The sequence below is a fragment of the Gobio gobio genome (assembly GCF_949357685.1).
Source record: "Gobio gobio genome assembly, chromosome: 19".
In the NCBI taxonomy this organism is placed as follows: Eukaryota; Metazoa; Chordata; class Actinopteri; order Cypriniformes; family Gobionidae; genus Gobio; species Gobio gobio.
The window spans coordinates 32,738,889-32,761,398 of NC_137112.1; the positions used below are offsets into that span (position 1 = coordinate 32,738,889).

The 22,510-nt window shown below is 37.6% G+C and overlaps 1 protein-coding gene across 16 annotated transcripts in view; it reads right to left on the reverse strand.

Annotated features, from left to right (window-relative positions):
- Positions 1-490: 490 nt before the first annotated feature.
- The window catches only part of plekha6 (pleckstrin homology domain containing, family A member 6), an 88,147-nt gene continuing 66,127 nt past the window's right edge, over positions 491-22,510 (reverse strand). For 6 of the 16 annotated variants that reach the window (XM_079844765.1, XM_079844761.1, XM_079844753.1 and 3 more), the window contains 18 exons: positions 21,861-22,359; positions 21,274-21,360; positions 20,890-20,943; positions 16,534-16,602; positions 16,340-16,420; positions 16,064-16,213; positions 15,817-15,912; positions 15,178-15,289; positions 13,799-13,938; positions 12,292-12,474; positions 11,473-11,548; positions 11,006-11,109; positions 10,602-10,778; positions 7,645-7,794; positions 7,414-7,547; positions 6,911-7,053; positions 5,971-6,067; positions 511-1,929 (listed from right to left, as the gene is read on the reverse strand). In XM_079844765.1, coding sequence (XP_079700891.1) covers positions 5,973-6,067; positions 6,911-7,053; positions 7,414-7,547; positions 7,645-7,794; positions 10,602-10,778; positions 11,006-11,109; positions 11,473-11,548; positions 12,292-12,474; positions 13,799-13,938; positions 15,178-15,289; positions 15,817-15,912; positions 16,064-16,213; positions 16,340-16,420; positions 16,534-16,602; positions 20,890-20,943; positions 21,274-21,360; positions 21,861-22,359 — 2,350 coding nt within the window. In that variant the 3' untranslated portion in view covers positions 511-1,929; positions 5,971-5,972. Of the gene's footprint in view, positions 1,930-5,970; positions 6,068-6,910; positions 7,054-7,413; positions 7,548-7,644; positions 7,795-10,601; positions 10,779-11,005; positions 11,110-11,472; positions 11,549-12,291; positions 12,475-13,798; positions 13,939-15,177; positions 15,290-15,816; positions 15,913-16,063; positions 16,214-16,339; positions 16,421-16,533; positions 16,603-20,889; positions 20,944-21,273; positions 21,361-21,860; positions 22,360-22,510 lie in introns of all 16 variants that reach the window. The other 10 variants (XM_079844763.1, XM_079844760.1, XM_079844756.1 and 7 more) reach the window with 7 other exon arrangements.

Consider the following 22,510-nt stretch of genomic DNA (forward strand, 5'->3'; position numbering starts at 1 on the left):
GATGATGAGTAATCTGCTTCTCTGAAACGTGACTATCTTTTACAGATCTCATACTGTGTTTTTAGCTCGATTCAGGGTTTCTTTTTCTTTTTTTGGAATAAGAACAGTTTTGTCAAACAATTTCTCACAAAATATCTCATATACAAGCAGGGGCCAGTGCTTAGTCAAGAGTTAGACCAAAGACAGACTGATTTCATATATATATATATATATATATATATATATATATATATATATATATATATATATATATATATATATATATATATATATATATATATATATATATATATATATATATATATATATATATATATATATATATATATATATATATATATATATATATATATATATATATATATATATATATATATATATATATATATATATATATATATATATAAAACAAAAGACAAGCAGAGAGCACAGTATGGGCTAACAACTTGCATGGCATTTCAGAGGTTTCGATATGGTGAAAGATCGAAGTACAAAACAGGAGATTTATATAGTTTGGCAAATTGTTCTTTACTTTACGATACATTATAATCAAACTGCTTGATTACAGAGGTAATTACCAGTGATAGAAAAATAATCCAAAATATCGTTCCATTTAATTCCATGTCAATCTGTATTTACACTATAACTGTGCCACAGCAGAAAAGAAAGCCAAATGAATCTCTAAATGGCACAATGATCCACAAATAAGGGCTTTGATATTCTGTTGGGGCAACAGGTTACATAATTTAACGTCAGTATATACAGGCTGTAATGCAAGTTGCTGGCCCTGCATGAACACGTATCGTTTCAACAAGCAGACTTACAATTCTAAGGACACTTCCAATGTTTCAGCTTCTTTTCTCATTAATCTAACACACACACACGCTCACAAGTATTTAGGTACCATTATTTGGTAGCTACTGTCCTAGCAGTAAAAGCACTATGATGAGTCCACATGGCTTTGATGCAAAGATTAGAGTAATAGTCATATCAATATATATGCTTTCTTTATAGATACACACGGTAAAGGCCTGACAATGGTTTGAGAGACTGCAATGCTGACGGGTAGAGGGTTCTCAAGTCCTATAGTGAAACCGGAGAGGATTGTGGGAAAGGAAAGAAGGAGGCCAGGAGGAGTCACAGTGAGTCTGGCCTTAAAATTGATGGAGGGGAAGTGCCCAATGCCAAGTCTTCTTGCATCAACAACATCCTTTGGATCAAAACAACAACGGATTCATCCCCAGTTTGTGACTGTTCCAAGTTCCAACTGGGTTCTGTTCATATTCCTTGTGGTCAATCAAAAAAATAAAATGATCATAACAGCGGTTCCAAATCTCTCTCATGATGACTTGCAAATAAACTTTGACAACTTTGCTGTAGTCCTTGGTCTGGTTTTTACAACTTTCTCAAGCATGGCTATTTTCCTCTGGTCGCATCTCGGTCTCCTATCGCGCTCTTTCCTGCCACGAACGTGCTTGTGTCTGCAGAATCCGCCCTGAGCAGCTGTAGCATGAATTTGCTGTGTGTACTCTAATCACTGTAATGTGACCGAGAGCAGATATGAATCTGTAAACATCGTCCACTTCCTGGCTAGTTTGTAGCTTTTGTAATACGACTGCCATCCTCCGAAACCAAGTCAAAACATTTGATTAATTCAATTACGTAGTTCTGCCGTGGGTTACGCACTCTGAACGAAGAGTGCGCGTAGATGTGGAGGAAGATAAGCTTGTGAACAGCCCTCCGCAGACGTCCAAACATTTTGAAATATTTCTCTGCGTGATATTGTGCAAGTAATCAAAAGAAATACAATGTTTGACAAAGGCAAAACATATGTTCTTGGTGTTAAAGTGGGGGTTTTTCCATCTTTTCTTTGTCTGCTGGACACTCAGAAGGGCTCATCGTCAAATTTGACAGCTGCAAGAGCTTGAGCTGGGAACATGTTAGGTAAGAGAGAGAAAAGAGAAGAGGAGAACAAAAGTATTGTCAGAGACTGTCATGTTTCAACTTCAGCTGAAAGATTTTCACACACAAACACAACATTTTGAGCAAGGCCAGAAATGCACTCTGTATAAAAAAATGTATAATTCTGTCATCATTTACTCGTTGGTCGAAACCTGTATCACTGTCAGTCCACAAGCTACGTTCACAATGTCAGTCCAAATCCATTTGGAATCTGATCTAAAATTATTGACTGTCCACATTGTGTATTGCAACTGTTCAGATCCGATGTGTGTGTGTCCCATGCCGCTCTTTAGCTTGCCAGAATCTCTGCATTGGTTTTTATGGCAATGATGTTGCGTTGGTAGGTATATGCCAAAAACAACAACCGCAACATAGAGGGGTTTGCAATACAGATGTTGTCTAAGGGTTCACACTTGTCATGTTTGGTTCGATTAAAACGAACCCTGGTGTGATTGGTTAGTGCCTACCCTGGAACCCTGGAACTGCTCGGTTAGTGCGGTTCATTTGAACATATGTGAATGCTGCCATACGAACCCTGGTGCGCACCAAACAAGCGGACCGAGATCGATAAAAAGATGGTTCTCGGTCCGTTTCCAAACGAACTCAGGTGCGGTTTGATTGATATATGAACGCAACATGGACCAAAGACTGGTAAACGAACCAAAAACAGCACGTGCTGTCACAAGATGCCGCTACACGTCAGCTGATTTGAGTGTATCCAAAATGAGTAGAGATCAAACGTGGAGCAACGAGTAGGTAAAGTGCCTCATCAATGCAGATCTTCGTTTCTGCATTGCAGAAATCCTGGTGCTGTTTTGAATGTTTTGAACACTTTATGAGCTCTTCGTGAGTTCTCAGCTGGTAAAAATAAAATATGTACACGCATAAAATGATCGCGTTTAATCCAGCACACAGCATTGTTTTGAATGTTCGGTAAGCAAGCTCCGTCGCGAAATATACGTCATTAAAGCCGACCAATCATGTTGTGACCGTATCCCTATGCCTTTGGTACGGTAAATTTAGATTCGCTGTTAAAAATGCCAGTGTGAACGCTAAGCGGACCAGGACTATATGTTTTGTTTTTGTTTTTTGGTCCGGACCAAACGAACCGAACTACAAGTGTGAACGCACCCTTATTTACAACATGACAATGTATAGCCGCTGCGCTGGACTACTGCTATGAGGCAGCGGCAGAAACGTATGAGGCTGGTACGCGTGGCTTTATTCCGTGCTGTCGTCTCAGCCAGTTTCAAAACATGTCTCCTTATATTGTCATTTTCTGCTCGTCCGGCAATTTGCAACAACACAACATTGTTTCCAATAATAACGTCTTACGTTTATGTTTTACTGGTGTGAGAAAGTCCCATAAACCAAGAGAAATCCGATCAGAGCAGTCAGACTGAAATGGATTTCCAGAAATGTGAATAGGACTTCAAACCACATATGAATGTAGCTCGAAACACGCATTTCAATTCAATTTCCGGATTTCAATCGGATATGCACAAAAATTGGAATGAGGCTTTAATTTCTTCTGCTGAACTGAAAAGAAGATATTTTGAAAAAAAATTTTAACAGTTTTTTTTTCTCCATACAATGAAAGTCAAAAGACTAAACCCCATTGGCTTTCATTGTATGGACAATTTTATGTTATGCCGAAGAAAGTCATACATGGCGTCAATGAGAGTAAATGATGATAGAAAATACTTAGAAATCTGACAAAATGTATCAGTAATTTAAAATGCAACAAAAGTATGTGCTGTCACTAGGGGCAACATTAGTGTACATGAGTGTAAACTCTCTTCATATACAGACAATTTTTCAGGTCATTTATGGTCATGCCGGAGGAACAATTTGAAAAGAATGAGTCTGTCTTAAATGGCAACCTCATCCAATGCTGTCTACACTTGGCCACAGTGTCGGTTTGGGGAAAAGGGCATATTGACGATGCATAGCGGCTGCAAAAATGTCAAATTAGATCAGTGGTTCTCAACCTTTTTGACTCCAAGGTCCCCTGTTGTCCACAATAATATCTGCAGGCAAGTTTTTCGTGATTAAGGATTAAGGATAAGGATTTTTAAAACTATATTTTACTGCTATAATTTCTACCCAATAAAATATTTTAGAGCTTGGCTTAATTAGAAAAATGTTTATTCATTATAAAAATGCCCTTGTGAGTTACAAGATTTTAATGTTTTAATTGAATGTGCATGAAAAAAAAAAACTGTTTAGGGTGTGATTTAAAATAAATATTTTATATTTTTAGTTGTTTTGGCTTATTTTAATACTTTTGTATTTTCAAAATACAATCATCTTGAAGTTTGCCGAGGCCCTCTAGTGAGCCCCAGACCCTTGGTTGAGAACCACTGAGTTACTTTAAAGGGATAGTTCACCCTGAAATGAAAATAAAGCCATCTTTTACTCACCCTGCTGTTGTTCCAATGCCCTATGTCCTTCTAACTTTCTCGAACCTCAAAAAATTGTCCTGCACACGCTCCTTCATATAATGGCAGTGAATAGTGACCAGGCTTAAATGCAATGAAAAAACAATGATACAGTAAGACACGCGCCATAAATGGAAAGTGTTCAGGAGGTATACTATAAGGTTTTGCGAGAAAGAAACCATATTACTAAGTCAAAATACTGAGCTCGGCCGTTACTCTGTGCACGTCCCTGTCAGCAGGAGCTCACGCTATGTTGTCATGACAACTGGTACACAACATTCACTTAAAAAGGTTTACCTTATTATTAGTATTATTGAATTATTTCTTATCATATACCTTATAGAAAAGACAAGAGTCACGTTTGTTTCTATTGAGCCTGATTTCTCAAAATCATGCGTGTGTGACTGTGTGTGCTTATCCTGGGTACCATGACAACAGTGCGAGTAAGCATGAGCGCCTGCTGGTGGCTCGCACGCACTCACAGGAACGCGCGCAGAGTAACGTCCGTGCTCAATATTTTGACTGAATAAAACATTTTTTTTCAAGCAAAACCTTATACTATGCCTCCTGAACACTTTCCATATATGGCGCACGTCTCACTGTATCATTGCTTGATACTTTTGTAGCATTTTTGTAATGTTTTAACCTGGTCACTATTCACTGCCATTATATGAAGGAGCGTGTGCAGGACTATTTTTTTAATTTCTGCCTTTGAGGTCCGAGACAGATAGAAGGACATAGGGAATTGGAACAACAGCATGGTGAGTAAAAGATGGCTTTATTTTCATTTCAGGGTGAACTATCCCTTTAAACACACTGTTTGTGGCAGGGCCTATTTGGTTTAAGTTGACTTATGTTTATGCTTATAGCTACTTGAATAATAAGGCTTAAATGGCAGTTAAAGTTAAATACATTCAACGGGATTGCACTTTTGCAATACATCTGGTTTAACATTTGCATTCTTATGTTGAGTTTGTTTCTGACCCAGCAGTTAATAAAATTTCACAATTTCACAGCTGTAGACAAAATATCAGCATCTGGTTTCCATGTGATTATAGCAGGTGAAAATGCTCCTTAATGAAAGGAGAAATGTATTGTTTGATCATAGGATCAACATGTTCCAAATGTGCAATTTCAAACACCAAGCCATTCAAAATTCTTATCACATGTTTTTCATCATCACTGACTATTAATGTCATGAGCTGATTGCAGCTTTTAGGTTTACTGTTAGTCTGTTTACTCTCTGTGTCAAAACTTGTTTGTTGGAAATTATGCAAAATATACAGAATGAACGCCAGTCAACACGATTGCAGGAGGTTTTGTAGAGTAGCCACAAATCCTGGAATAAATATGGAGTTAATCAAGATCAAGAATTGAATTTCTTTCTTTTAGAAAAATAGCAAAACAGGGAGGTGTAAATGTGATATTCCGTGCCTTTATATTTCTAGATCTACAGAAAGTAAAAGAAAGCAAAGACAGTAATGAATAGGACCAGGAAAACAGTTTGTGTAAGGAACTGGGAGTGAAAGGAAGGGGCGGGGATTGTTGTGCAGTGGGCGGGACTCACCTTCACACCTTCATGATGTGGGAGGAGTCAGAGTACTCAGCAGAAGGGGGAGGGACCAGGCTGGTTGGGGAGGCAGGGGGACTGGGGACGCACTTGGCTGCAATGCAGTGGAATCATGGGGGGGAAATATCAAAAGAAATGTATGCCATGAAGCAAATGAAAAAGGATTTGTGGGACAGAGAGGTGATCATATACTGTCCTCTCACGGAGCCACACCAAATGAATACATGCTAATTGTATTTTTGACTTAAAAAACATGGAATAAAATGAAAGAAAACTATGAAGGAACATCCAATGCATGATCCTAAAATTAGCATGATTTTTTTTTTTGGTGTATTTTGGCTAAAAATCTTAATCTAGCAAATGAGATCAAAGGCATGTTAAATTCAATATATATATATATATATATATATATATATATATATATATATATATATATATATATATATATATATATATATATATATATATATATATATATATATATATATATATATATATATATATATATATATAAAAAATTGTCCTCTCTGCCTTTTTCAATTCATGTGTTCTTAAGTTTAACGATTTAGTAAAGATAGCAAACCTGAATATATTCATAGTCATTAAACTCTAGAGCAGTTTTCCAGTGAATCTAAATGGAATTAGACAGTGTGCTTCAGTGCAGAGCTCACACATCTAGATGTCATCTAAAAACTTCATTAATATGTTGCAAATGCAGATTGAGATAATAAAAATAAATCATATTATTTCCTTTTGCAAAATAATAAATCTAATAGTATATATAAAGTGTTTAGAATTAAAGTGCAACCTCAGCACTGAAGTGTGGTGAAGTGTGCATTGAGGAGCATGTGATATTAGAAGGGCATGAGGGTCAGACAGTGATCAGACAGTTGGGGTCACAGTTTGCCAGGCTCCTCAGGGCGGCAGACTTCCTCACCGGAGAGCAGCCTGCTACGGCGGGAGGCCTCGGCGGCCAGCGCGCAGGACATCTCGATGCGTTTCTCCTGCTCATGAAGCTGCTGGTCTGGGTTATTGGGTCCCTCCACTGGCCCGTCCAAAACTGGCACCACATTTTGCAGGCTGGAGCAAAGACAGATCAGCCATTAATATACAATAGAGAAGATAAATATCCTAAGATGTATTTTTCAAGTTTTCAAGATTTTACCTAAGAGGAAATTCTATCTTTATTTACTCAATGTTGTTCCAAACGGGTTACATTTTCCAAAGAACACAAAAGTAAAAATTTGTATTTTATGGTGTGTTTTTATACTTGTATTTTCACATCTTGACCTCATTTTAAAAGTTTGACAGTCCCAGGTTGTACAGCAAGTGCTGCATATGGTTTATGGCATAACAACAAATGGGTTTGGACCAGATAGAACAAAAACAGAATGAAGGTTACTTGGTGTGCAGTGAATGAGAAAATGTTGTGCATCATACTTTGATTTGGCAATCAGTGTCTTAATTCTTTCAACTTTCTTCTGTTTTTCCTGGAGCTCTTCTGGACTGAGCGGTGTACTGGGCTCAATGTCCAAGTATCGCTCTGGGATCAAGACTTTATCCGGCATGGACAACTGGAGAAACAATGACACAAATGTTCTTGCATAGACTGTAAAATTGCTGTACGATGTAACAAAAAGTGCAATGCAGTGTTGCCATGTGACCTCTAACCTCTCTGTTGAGATCCAGGTCATAGTGTTCAGGCTCCACCTGTCGTCGCAGGCGAGCAATTTCCTGCCTGGGTGACTCCACACCTTGTCCCCTCACGGCTGCCTCAAGATCCTTAATATCCACCTCATCAGCTGTTACTCTCCTCCGCACCTGGATAACGGCAAGAACACGCGGCTCAATGCTTAGAATGACTTAAGTACACTGCAAATTTTTTTTATTAAACTTTAATTAATTGTATGTGTCTTACACCAGTGGCACATCACTTCTTGCTTTAAGCATATACTTTATAGAACCAGTTTAATGTATTAATTATTATTAGATTTATAATATATCAATAATATATTTAGCAATTTATTTAACTCTCTTTCCCCGCCAGTGTTTTTAGAAAAAGTTGACAGCTACCGCCAGTTTTTTTGATCATTTCACAAAAGTTTCATGGCTGCAAGAATATTTTGTTTTATTCTATATATTTTGTAATGTTATATTTTGTTCTGTTTTATTTTATCATGTATTCTTTTTTTATCAACACTCGAATGTGGGTAAGTTTCATGAAAAAAAAAAAGCAACATTTTGAGCAAAAAGCTGAGAAAATCAAGTTTTTGTCAAAGACAACATCCAGATCAGATTCAGAAGGATGATCAAAACATAGATTGAGTAGATCAAATCCATCAACACCCGTAATGCTTGCAAAGTCCTATCACTCGTTCTGGGTCGACATTTTGTTTAATGTTGATGATTGCATTATTTTACATATGCATCTGATTACATATAATAAATTGAGGATCATGATTTTTTTTTTTTTACATTTCAAACAGAGATCACAATTATCACACAATTCTCAACAGAAAACTAAACAAAATAACATGAATTTGTCAGCTTCTGACAAATGATTAATTGCTGCAGCCTATTTACAAATGTTTAAATAATTTAAATTAATAATTTAAAAACTTTAATTTAATTTGATCTACTTCTTTAATTTGAATTAATTATTAAAAAAAAATTTGAATGAATGATTCATAAATACTTCAATTGTTTCATTACTGGATTAATCATTTTTGAACAGATCTCTTGAATGAATGATTCAATGACATATATATTATTTAACAGTAACCTATGTAATGTAATTGATACAATCTATATTTGAAGTGTCAAGTTACTTTCAAAAGGTGATTTGCTCTATTTTGATTGATTCTATAGACATCAGTGTTTATATCTGAACTATAGACTTTTATCCCAGTACTTCTGTGATCATTTGAATATTTGTAACAGAAATAATGATACTGACTGTGAAAAGACTGTGAAGTATATGTATATATGTATATATGTATATATATATGTATATATATATATATATATATATATATATATATATATATATATATATATATATATATATATATATATATATATATATATATATATATATATATATATATATATATATATATATATATATATATATATATATATATATATATATATATATATATATATATATATCGCAAACGTGATCGAGAGGAAGGTGGCATGGGCGGATCTGTGGAAGGCAGAGCCACAGCGGATCAAGTTTCTCATGCAGGCGGTAAATGATGTGCTTCCCAGCCCATCAAACCGTCACATATGGGGCAAAGTGGAGTCAGCAGCATGTCCACTGTGCTCCAGGTGTGGAGCACTAGAGCACATTCTGAGTTGCTGCCCAAAGGCACTGGGAGAGGGGAGGTACAGGTGGAGACATGACCAGGTGCTGAAGGCCATCGCTGAAGCCATTGCTGCAAGAGTCGAGTGGGCCAAGCACTCCCGCCTCTCCAAGAAAGCCATCACCTTCATCAGAGCTGGAGAGCAGCCAAGACCAGCTGCAAAAACATCTGCAGGCATCTTGGCCACTGCGAGGGACAGGCAGCTGTTGGTGGACCTGGAGCAGCAACTCAAGTTCCCCAACCACATTGTTACCACCACCTTAAGACCAGATGTTGTTCTCTTATCTGAGTCCACCAAACAAATGGTTCTGTTGGAGCTAACAGTCCCTTGGGAAGATCGCCTGGAAGAGGCCTTTGAAAGGAAGCTCGCCAAGTATGAGGGGCTGGTCAGCGAGTGTCGACATGCAGGATGGAGAGCAAGGTGTCTTTCAATCGAGGTCGGAAGCAGGGGCTTTGCAGCCCGATCCCTATTCAGAGCCTTTCGTCTGTTAGGCATCGATGGAGGGAGGAGAAGAAGAGCCATCTACAACACCACCGAAGCAGCAGAGAAAGCCTCAAGATGGATATGGCTCAAGAGAGGAGATCCATGGGGGCAAAGTAGCTAGATTCGCCAACTGGACACAAGCTGGGGTCTGATCAGCCTCAGCTGGGTCGCCTGGATGAGGGTGTACGATGTTGAAAGACCCGAAACACCCAATGATTCCGGGAACATCACTGAAGATGTGTTCAGTAGAATCAATAGATGAATTTACACAGTATATATATATATATATATATATATATATACTGTATATAGGCCTACACATGCATAATATTATAGTGATGAATGCAACTTTTACGCGCAATTGACAGATAAACTGCACGCTCCTATTTCAGTGTTAAGTTGAGGGTATTTTCAGCAAACAGTTGCCTCATACATTCATTTTAACAGCATTAAAGAGGGCAAATTTGATCATTCAACGGAACTGTGTACATGCTATATGTATTAAAAACATTATGTTCTTCGTCAATACAAGAAAATCACGTCCCTGAATGAGCGCAGTTTTATAGCGTAATTCAACAGTGATGTTAATGGTATGACCCATTTCAGGGGTGACCAAAATTACGATTTAAAATCAGTCAGAGCTAGAAATGTATCTTCATATTTACAGGTAAAGCTTCATATTACGGGTAGACTGCTTTCTTTGAACCTGGTAACCAGCTAGACTTGCATTAACTCATCAGTCTTTCAGTCATGATGTTTAAGAGTATGACGCTAACCACTCTGTAATTAGTTGAGGTTTTGAACCCATCGATGTGCTGGTTGCTAGAGAGGTTAAGGCTGCGCCTCTTGTCTCTGACAGAGCTGCTCTGGTTTCTTCGTATCCTCTCGTTCTGTTCTTCCACACTCATTTTCGACTTCACTTCTGCAGGAAACACCGCACTCTTTGGCCTCTCCTGGGACACACATCCAACACCATTACAGGATGTATTTATAAAAGACTACTTGTAATGCCACCTAGTCCTATTCATACAAAATCTAAACACATCCTTTGGATCTGTAACTCATGTTGATAAAACTAATGGGACCTGCTATATTTTATAGCTCATTCTATTTTATCATAAAGTGTATATCTATTGTTGAAGAATTTTTACATTTTTACTACATAAACAATTTAACCTACCCTGGAAATGTGACCGTTGGACACCTTCCCATTTCTCCGATGAACGGCATCAGAATTGTTCTTTTCTTCTGAAGGCGACTTGGTCCTGGGTGGAACAATTCCAACTGCGAGGAAAAAGTTAAATATAAACTATATTTTAGACCATTGTAAGGCAATAACATTTTGTTGGTTTCTAGGTTGTTCAGTTGGCCATTCTATAAGCATTTTAGAATTTATTAAGAGTTTAGCTTTATAATATGAGATTTTAGATTAGCAATTTGTATATTTTTAATATTGGTCTATATTTTTTTAATTGTTCTTAAATTGTTGGTCTATTTAGTACTGCTGTACAGAAAAAAAAACATTGTTTTTTAATGCTTTAATAATGAAACTTTAATAATGCTGAGGTCAATAAAACAATAATATTAATATTCCAAATGTACACCCAACTTTACATGCTCAAGAAAGGTCAAGATTAAACTTCTTACCTTTATTCTGGTTGGATAGCCGGTCTTGCTCTGTCTCATAGTTGCTGGTCTTTTCTCCCTGTGAGTTGTAGTTGTGCTGGAACAGAACATAGCAAATATAAACCCTAGTAAAAATATCCTAAAGGAATTTACGGGATTGCTAATTTCCCACAGAACCACCCCCCATTTACCACAACTTTTAGCAGATCATTATTCAAAAAGTTTTCTTAGCATACAGGAAAAAAAGTATGCAAAAAAAAACAGTCAGCATGGGGCACAGTGGGGGCTTCTATAGGTTGCTCAATAGCATGATGAATAGCAGCCTGTAAAAGCGTGAGGCTGCTTGGGCGAATACAGCTGTGAGTTAAAGCAATGGAAGCATTTTTAAAAACCACAGTACTGATAAATGCAACACTAGCATTGACACAAGCAAGCACAAATAAAATGGGTTCAAAGGACAGAAATGGTGCAACTACACAAGTCTGTATATGAGGGAACTTAAGCTGTCTGCCACCACACACACACATGTTGGAGGGGAAAATGGGAATTGTAATGGAAGACAAGCTACTCTATCTGATTTTTTTTTATTCCAATGTTTTCTATGTCTTACAACAGATGTTATATTGTGATGCCGTATGGTTTGAGATAAAGTGATAAACGACAAAATTATATAAAGCAAACAGAGATGGTATAAAGTGAAATAGTGAAGCGGAAAGAAAGGGAAGTTAATGAGCGAGAGTGAAAGTGAGATGTTGTCGACGTTGCAATAATGATGATGGAAATGGACATAGTGGAAGTATGATTCCTTGTTCTGGTAGTGTGACCACCTTCCTAAGGTACCTTTCTGCTGCGGAATTGTTCGTCGTCCTTGTAGCCTTCCTGGTGGATGCCTGAATGGGGGCCCATACTGCGCAGCCAGGCATTGCTGTCTAAGGGCAGGGGAGGGACGGAGGGGGGAAAAGACTGGGAGGACTCCAGGGGCTGGTAAGATTTAGGAAGTGGAGGTCTCGGAGGACCAACCTCCTGTGATGGAAAGGCAGGAGAGTAAAAAACCAAACAAAAACAAAGGAAGTTGGGGAACAGAAAGTAAAAGATACAGATAGAAAAGGTATTAAGCAGAAGGGAAAAAAATGCAGGGAGGAGAAGAGAAGGGAAGGAATGGAGAGAGAGAGCTGTGCATCAGGAGCGACTAAGCCAGGTGGAGCGCGGAGAGAATCATGGGAAGCATATAGGCATGGATCCCACACCACAAACGCAAAGCAACACTGACCTGCACACGACCCACAAGTGTACTTCGCAATTTCGACAAATCACTGCTAGCAAAGGCAACTGGGAATTAATTTAAAAAGCTCAGGCCATTTGTTTTAACATGGAAATCCTTTGTGACCTACAATTTGAAGTCTGAAAATGTGCAGTTCAGTCAGGGGCTGGTTTTTCGGAATAAATGGTGCGTGCTAGAAGCCAGAAAAGGCATTAAACTCTGGGTATATTTTGGTAGCGTATCACTGTAGGAGTGGGTCGCCTATGAATACTAGCAAACACGCACAACCAAACGTTTAAGAGTTACTACAGCTAAGTAACAACAAAAAACAGAATCATACAGCCAGAAAACAGGTATTAGACACAGAAATAGTTTTTAAATCCCATATCAGGCTATTTAATCATCATTCAATTACATTTATTCAATTCCCGATCAAGCTCATAATGCTTTATCTTATGCTAACAAGCTAATAAAGTGCATCAGTGCCCGTCCACATTTTTAGCAGACTTTAATTTCAGAAGTATTTTTTTCAAACTTTTTGTTTAGGAGTTATAAGCCATGGGGCAAAACAACCAGCTATGACAAAGGTACAAGAGTGTGTATTTAACAGCAATCCCAACAAAAGCATATACCATTGATTAACAAACTTGCAAAATTGTAGCTCACTGTATGTGTTTTTTTTTAAGATTTATAAGATATTGTTTCACTATGGACAAAATAAATGAGATTTTTACTTCCGTAACCGCACTCTATTTTAGAATCTTTTCAAAATAAAAGTCTTTTTAAATTATTACCACAACTCCATGGCATTTGACTATGGTTAGGGGTTTTCTTTAAATGAGCCTGCTACAGCAAATATTAATTATTGTGAATAAGGAACAAATCATGCTGTCCTTAATAAACAAAAATTGAATGCAAAAGCTAAGTCCTATGATCAGACTTGATTTAATTAGGGGAAACTGAATAATTGAATATCCCCTTTTTCATGAAATGATTTGGTTCTACAGAATATGCTGCAGTAGTGTTTTCTGTACAGTGTAATGAGTAACAGTGTCTTTCATTAAAGAATAATGGTGTGTAAAATACCTCCGTGGCCAGCTGTTTAGTGGGAGAGGCCTGAGAGCCAGGGACAGGAGAGAAGGGGCTGAGAGGGCTCGTCAGACTCACTGAACTCAAGGGACTTGCAGGACTGTTTGTGCTGAAGGAGCCGGATGTCCCACTGGCTACTGGGGACAGAGACAGATAATGGAGTTAAGGACCTATGTCAGGACATCATAACTAACCTAATATTCTTCCCTGTAATGTGCTCTACTTAGCTGCTTTTGCGTTCCAATAAAATATTATTAAATCATAAAACAAATGACGTTGCTCTTGCACTCTGTTTCACAATTACTAAGCCTGTTTCAAAATGCACACACAATTGGTATTACAGCACCACAGGATAGCTGCAAAAGCAGGCACACAATGTTTTAAAAACTACACAACAAAATTGCAGCTCTATACAGAAAATAAAATAATTTCCGATTTATTGTATTGAGTATTTCCTTTAAAGTCGACATAAAATGGAAGTAGTAATACTTTTTTTATTCTCTTTTGTGATGTATATCCGAGTAAACTGGCTTCTCGAACAAGTAAAATGTTGGACGGGACTTTATTGAATCGTTATTGTTTGCTATTGCTGTGATCTCATGTGAGCGACAGGTTGTCTCAGTGTCTCAGGCAGTGACAGGGGTAACATATTATAAGTAACTTTTGAGTATTTGAATTACTTACTCAAACAAGTAATGCTGTTACTTTGTTTTCCCATTTATTGACTGACACCTCTTCTTGTCCCCATGTAGGGAGAAATCGGGAGTAAAGGTGTAGAGGTGTTGTGTGCGCAATGTGAACATGATGGTTATTGTAGTTCTAGACTAAATGTGAAAATGTATTTACTCATCTCACTTCCACAAAATATTTTATTGCATTAGTTTTAAAAATAACTAACCCCAACACTGGTCACAAGTTGTAGCAAGTAACAGCAGATCTTTTCTTCCATATTGTGATGTACAATAGAGTACAAACAGATTGTCGAAAAAAAATGGAGGGCAGGGACTTGGTTCTATCCATTGGTTGTTGATTGGATGGAGGCAGATCTGAATGTGAGCTTTCAGTTGATTGTAAGAAAGGTGCAGGGTTTAAGCTGACTAAATTATTGAAAAAATCCGGCGTATGTCACCAGAGAGAAGTCTGAAGTTTCACCGGAAATCCGGTTATGACATTTTGATTAAATGACAAACTAGTTTTACAAAATGAAATATATGCATGGATGAATCATTCACAATAAGTGAAACTTGCATTTATAAAAACAATAGGTTGAATTTTGATCTCATGCTGACTTTAATAATAGAATATTAATGTTTCTGAGTGCAGAAAAAAAATGCAGAGTTTATGTGTGACGCCACGCAATAAGGAGATCATCTGACCTCTGTGTTTGGCCGTGTCCGTTCCACGAGACGGGTTGTTTTTGTGCAGCCCCTCCAAGACATCCTGAACCCTCCAGAACTCTTTCTGAATGTGCCTGTGTACCAGCTCACTCTGGAAGGAGAGGAGATTCTGTTAGACAAGCTATTCATTGAAACAGAAAAGACACATGCATTATTGAATAGTGCTGCCAGGTTCATTATAAAAATGCTTTTTATTCTCATTAATAATTAACAAGAGAATCACAAGCCATTTAATTATTGATTAAATAATTCATCTCCATTCAAATGAATGTGAGCAGTCCTTGCATTTGCATTACTAGCAAATAAATAGATAATTGCAATAGATCTTAATTTAGTATACCAATAAAATTCTGTATCATCAAGGTCACCTTTTTAAAAATATGATAATGCCCATATCATTGGATAAAGGTAAATCAATAATGTGAAAATGATCGTGCTGAATGCATGATGCAAATGGGTAATTGCATGTGCACATGAATAAATGATTGTCTAAATGAAAAGACGGCAGAAGTCATTAAGGGCTTGTATTTTAAGAGTTCAAGGTATCCAAGTAACTAATAGTAATGCTGACAACATGAATGCCGCTGATGATGATGACAAACGTGGCAATCAACATACCTGCCCTCCAGCGTTCAGCTGCTCCCACAGGTCACCATGGATACTGTTCACATCGTCCTCTAGCGCCTCAAATTCCATTCGGGTGGTGGTCAGGGCCTGTGAAGAAACATGCAAAGATTTAAAATTAAACATACAATCTCTACAATATTCATACAATTAAACATGTATTTAAATGAACAACACTAGCTTTGCTTATGTGCTGTTTTTTTTCTTCTTCATAAAACTGTTAAACTGTCTGGTTTCTTACACTGGAGGCCTGAGATAGCTCTCCTCTGATGTTAATCAGCTTGTTTTGTAGACTCTCCTTCTTCAGCTGAAGTTTCTCCATGGCCAGCGGCTGGTTCCTGTACAGCTCCATCTCCTGATGTGTGGCAACCAGCACCCCCTCTAGACTATCCTGGAGATTGCAGAAGACATTCAAGTAATGTTTGGCTCAGTATTTTTACATTTTATGGTTTAAGTATATCATTTAATTTGAAATAAATAATGTGGTAGGGTCTTAAAAGCAATATATGTAGCCTACCTTTTCCATTCGCAAACGATGAACTACAGTCTCCTGCTCTTTCACAAGACGATTCTGCTCACATAAGCGGCCCAGTAGTTTCTGTATAGAGACAAAATGAAAGTTCACGGGCCTGTTGTACGAATGACAATGATTTATAAAGTTGTAAATGTATGCGCTAAGAATGATGTCTTTGATCATACAAATCAGCTTACACTGGTTTCAATCTCATTAATCTTCAGTGTGGGATGTAGGTCACCGTACACATCATGGAATGGAGGCACCTATAACCAGAGAGAATAAATAAAATGGAAATATTAGTGAAAATTTGTCTTTTGAATATGAAAAATATTTAACATATATATATATATATATATATATACAGGGAGTGCAGAATTATTAGGCACGTTGATTTTCTGATCATATTTTTTTTCCAGGCACATTTGACCAATTCCAAACCACAGTAATCCTAATAACTACTATTGATTTAGTATTTAATAATGTATAAGTGATATATAATTGTTCATGAAGGCTGGAAATGAAAATCACCTTATATTCAGGTGTGCAGAATTATTAGGCATGTTTTCTTTTACAGATAAATTGAGCCAAAAAAGAGATTTAACTCAGACTGAAAAGTCAAAAAGTATTAAATGCCCATGAGAAGGATGCAATACTAATGCAATACTAGACATTGCAGTTAAGGCGTGACCATTGGACAGTGAAATGCTCGTTGGGTCAGCAGGATCTGACAAAAACAGGTGGTGAAGAAAAGACACCTATTAACCGCAAAAGAATTAAGAATTAAGGTGAAGAATTAAGGGTGAAACCATCAGGAACCCTTTAGTCTCCAGCGCCACCATTTTCCAAAGCTGCAACCTACCTGGAGTCTCCAGAAGTGCAAGGTGTCAGGATCTCAGAGACTTCATTTAGGTAAATAATCCTAAAAAATGACCCTCACTAGATAAGAATCATAAGCTGAAGTGTTGTAAAATACATGAAGAAGGTTTTTTTATAGGCTTTATGGACAGATAGGTTGAGAGTGACTCTTGAAGGACCAGCACCACATCCTCTAGTACCACTGTTTGAAGAATTCATCTTCCAGAATCTGGCAGTACGTTTTGGGAGTTCATTTTTAGTCCATCTCTGCAAAACGGACTTCAGGATGGACTAAAATGAACTCCCAAAACGTACTGCTAGATTCTGGAAGATGAATTCTTCAAACAGTGGTACTAGAGGATGTGGTGCTGGTCCTTCAAGAGTCATTCTCAACCTATAAAACCTATAAAGCCTATAAAAAAGCAGGCTTCATGTATTTTACAACACTTCAGCTTATGATTCTTATTTAGTGGGAGTCATTTTTTAGGATTCTTTACCTAACTGAAGTCTCTGAGATCCTGACACCTTGCACTTCTGGAGACTCCAGGTAGGTTGCAGCTTTGGAAAATGGTGGCGCTGGAGACTAAAGGGTTCCTGATGGTTTCACCCTTAATTCTTCACCTTAATTCTTAATTCTTTTGCAGTTAACAGGTGTCTTTTCTTCACCACCTGTTTTTGTCAGATCCTGCTGACCCAATGAGCATTTCACTGTCCAATGGTCACGCCTTAACTGCAATGTCTAGTATTGCATCCTTCTCATGGGCATTTAATACTTTTTGACTTTTCAGTCTGAGTTAAATCTCTTTTTTGGCTGAATTTATCTGTAAAAGAAAACATGCCTAATAATTCTGCACACCTGAATATAAGGTGATTTTCATTTCCAGCCTTCATGAACAATTATATATCACTTATACATTATTAAATACTAAATCAATAGTAGTTATTAGGATTACTGTGGTTTGGAATTGGTCAAATGTGCCTGGAAAAAAAATATGATCAGAAAATCAACGTGCCTAATAATTCTGCACTCCCTGTATATATATATAGAATATAATATTATTAGTGCTGTCCAAAATAAAAGTTTGTGTTTACATAATATATGTGTGTACTGTGTATAATTATTACGTGCATTTGAATACACACACATTCATGTATATATTTAAGAAATATTTGCAAGTATCTACTGTATATATAGTTATATAATTTATATTATATAGAAATATAAATATTTTATATATAAATATAACAAATGTTCCTAAATATATACATGCATGTGTGTATTTATATATACATAATAATTATACACAGTACACAGACATATTTTGTAAAATATTTTTTTTTTTTTTGGATGCGATTAATCGATTTGACAGCACTAAATATTATTAATATTAATGATCAATTTAAATAAATAAATACCAACTCTTTCTAAATAAATAAATTATTTATTTATTTAATAAATAAAAAATTGTTTGCCATTGCAACGTGCTGTTTGCATTATTCAGCAACAAAAACCATCCCAAAATGCTGTGTCAATGATAAGCCCCACTGTGTGAAGGCTATACACTGAACAATGGCTTTCTTGCTGGACGATGTGAATGGATAAGATGCATAGACAGAGGACAACAGCAAGACGACACAATACACATTGACCACACAATGGAGGGTGTGATATTGGGCAAACAAGGATGGAAATGGTGGGATTCTGATACATAAATAAAGCAAAAAAAGCCAAAGAGAAACTGAAGATTGAGGCTTAACTTTTATGGCTGAACTTGAAAACTATCACTTAAACCTAAAGCACTATCAAGACATCCAACATGCCACATCGACCAGGAAGCACAAAGAGAGGCAGGCTCCATCACAGCCTCAGAACAGCCTCGTTTGAGCCTAACTTTGCCTGAAAGAGACTGAAATGAGGTTTGGTGCTGCAGGAATACCAGGTAGATCAGCAGCCTGCCTCTCTAGAGGACTCTCAACTCTCTTACTTGTGAGAATAACTTTGTTCGAGGAGAGGAACGTTCAACCATTCTGGTGACCATGCTGATTAGGTGATCACCATCTGTCATCTAGGGCAGAACAAACCATCATTCATCTGGCTAGAAGCCTGACTTTGAATATGGCCGAATATGATGGAACCTAACTTATACTTCACAGCAGGTTGAGGAGAGACCGGGGCTAGTTGTCACATTTTTTGTACTCCAGTCAATATTCTCAAGGTGGGTTTATTTTCGATTAAGTCCTTTTCTATATTAGGTACACACTAGCGTTTAGGTCGTTTTTGAAAGGAGTCTCATAATCTCACTAAGGCTGCATTCATTTGATTAAAACATTTTCTTTAGTTCCACGACTACGTCTTCTTGGAGATTAATGGTACTCAACATAGCAAGAAATGCATTTATCGGAAGAAACCTTTTTTTTTAATCAATGTTGAAAGCAGCAGGTGTGACAACATGCCTCAATAAAATTCTAGCATCCTTCCCCGACTTGACATTAAAAATAATCATTTCCAGAATTAACAAAAATATTTAAGATAATTAATAAACAAAATATAAAAAAAACACTGCTAGAGTAAACACATTTTTTTTTATAGTTGAACTCTTGACTCATATATAACCCCGTGACAACTTCCCAATGTGAAAACGAAGAAGCTATATAGCGGCTGCTGCTGTGCACTTAACATGCAACTGTTATAAAATTAGAAACCCTTTCAGATCAGTGTGAGAACTGACACAAAGAGGATATAGGGAGGAGAAGACAGTGAGAGCGGGAGGTGGTGCTTTACAAAATGTTTGAAAGGACCATGACTACATTTATGACATGGTTGTTTATGTTGTAAGTGGGCATCCAAACATCAGTGAGTCCTTAATGTGAATCCAACAATCAAAACTCTGTTTGAAAACTTTGTGAGCTTCCTCTGTCTACCATCTACAAAAGCACCATCCAAATAAAGGCCCTGTCCCAAATGGCACCCTAAAAACTTGTGGTCTTCCTATGAGTCTGCGGTGGAGCTCGCTTCAATGCGGGCTCGGCAAATGTGTGCATCGAGGACGCATATCGACCGCAACAGGGGTGCTCACGAGCACCCTTCAGAAACCTAAAATGACAAATCGGACACCCTATGGTCTCAAGGACTTAACAGACACCCGCACGTGGCAGCCATTGTAACACACAAGAATGCATTAAAATCCTAAAACCTTCAGTTTATGTCTAGGTTTAAAAAAGTTTTCTAATGTGGTCAAAATTATATATATTATTATATTAATTATATTCGGCATGAAAAGGAAGTTGCGAAAATCTTTTTTCCACTATTGTGGCATATTAGAGAGAAACAGCTTTTCAAACAAGAAGAAAAACAAAAGTAGGGCGGGACTTGATTTTGTCCATTGGGAATTGATTGGATGGTTGTGGTTTACTAATGCTATTGCTGTGATCTCATGTGAGTGACAGGTTGTCCCGCCCTCACACCAGTAAACACATCATCAGAGAAGACATTTTGTTTGAAAGAGGGAGGGGAGGCTATTTTGACTAAAGTTCACATGAAATAAAAAAATGATGTGCACAGATAAATCCTTTATAATACAGCAATATTTCATTAAAAAAATGTTGCCTAGGTGGGTAGCTCACTCGGTTTTGGAACAGAGCTAACTGCTGTCTGGATTGAAACTCAGTTGTGGTTGTTGGATAAAGCTTCCTACCTGCTGATCTAGATACTCCAGGTTCCTCTGAAGCTGCACGTCTAAAATGTCCTCCTGATGTGTGCAGTGAAGCAGCAGCAAAGCCCAGTGTGTCAAACCCAGCAGCATACAGCACGCAAAAGCATCAGATGGAGAGACAGAGACCGAGACACAGAAGAGGACACACACATGCTGGTCACGGCATCGCTAATCACAGCACAGCGTAGTGCATCACGCTCATACTCATAAGAACAGACAATTACACATGCTCTCAATTACAAGCTATTGCACATACAAAATGATCAGTTACATGATTACACAATTTGCTGATTCTCAATTGGCAAGGCTGTAATTGGCTTGTACCATGCAAAATACATTCACATATGCTTAAAAGTGTTGACGTACCATTTTACTGTGGAGCGAGGGGGATGCTGGGTAGTTATATTGGTACATCCCTTGGCTGTAAGAGCGACGATCACCAGGGAAATCATACTAAAACAAGAATTAAATATGGCAATTTAGTGTATATAATACTTAATGTACACTATATTTAAAATAAAAACTTTTATTCAGCAAGGATGCATTAAATTGATCAAAAGGGACAGTAAAAACATTTATAGTGTTAAAAAGATTTTTATTTTCAAATAAATACCAAAGAATCCTGAAAAAACTGCATCATGGTTTCAACTGTTTTCAACATTGATAATTTCTGAAGGATGATGTGACACTGAAAAACCTGCTGCATTTTGACAGGATTTTCATATTAAATGTATTTCTGTAGTAATATATTTTGTTGTGCAAGTGGCCAGAAAGAGCTGCATTGGCTATGAAAAAACTAACAGTAGTTTGACAGCACGCTCACATAAAGAATGAAAAAGTTTAAGAAAGTTAACAGTAAAAATCTGAAATAATTTTTAAAGAATCTTTCAGTTGAGGTGCTCTGGTTATTGTTTACACTATATGGATGCTTATTTGGTTGACAGGTGCTTTACCTTAGGCGAGCTCAGTGACCTCCGGAGTCCATAGACAGAGGGATCAGCATAAATACCCTCCTCTCTTAGTCGGCCGGGTCCCCGATCAAACCTGACGCTGGGCGATCGTGCGGGTGAGGCGAAGCTGTGTGGAGAGTAGGGTCCTCCCGATGAGGAAGAAGGCGAGCGAGGGACTGACCGTGAGCGCGGCTGTATGGAAAGCCGTCTCATAGAGTTCTGTGCTGAGTCCAGCTGGGGGTAATAGGCAGGACCCTGGGGTCCCATCATCCACTGAGGGTCTCGTGTTTGACCGTATATGGGTCCATCTCGTAATGACCGCCTTCTCTCTTCCACGGTCCAGCGAGGAGATGGTCGGTTGTACGCTGCCGACATGGAGCAGATGCTCTCGGGTCGGACACCGGGTGGGTAGAGGGGATATTCATCCATATACGGAGGTCCGCCGTACACGCTGTAATAGTCTGCTGGCATACCACGGTTCACTGTGTAGTACCTGGATGGACTGAGAAGTACAGTGATTATAATTAAAAACAAATGAATATTTGTATAAAAAATATACTGCAGTTCTGAAGTTTGGGGTCAAAGTCTATTAAAATTGTTAATATATGTAATTTATTCCTGCGATTTTCGGCAGCATCCACATTACTCCAGTA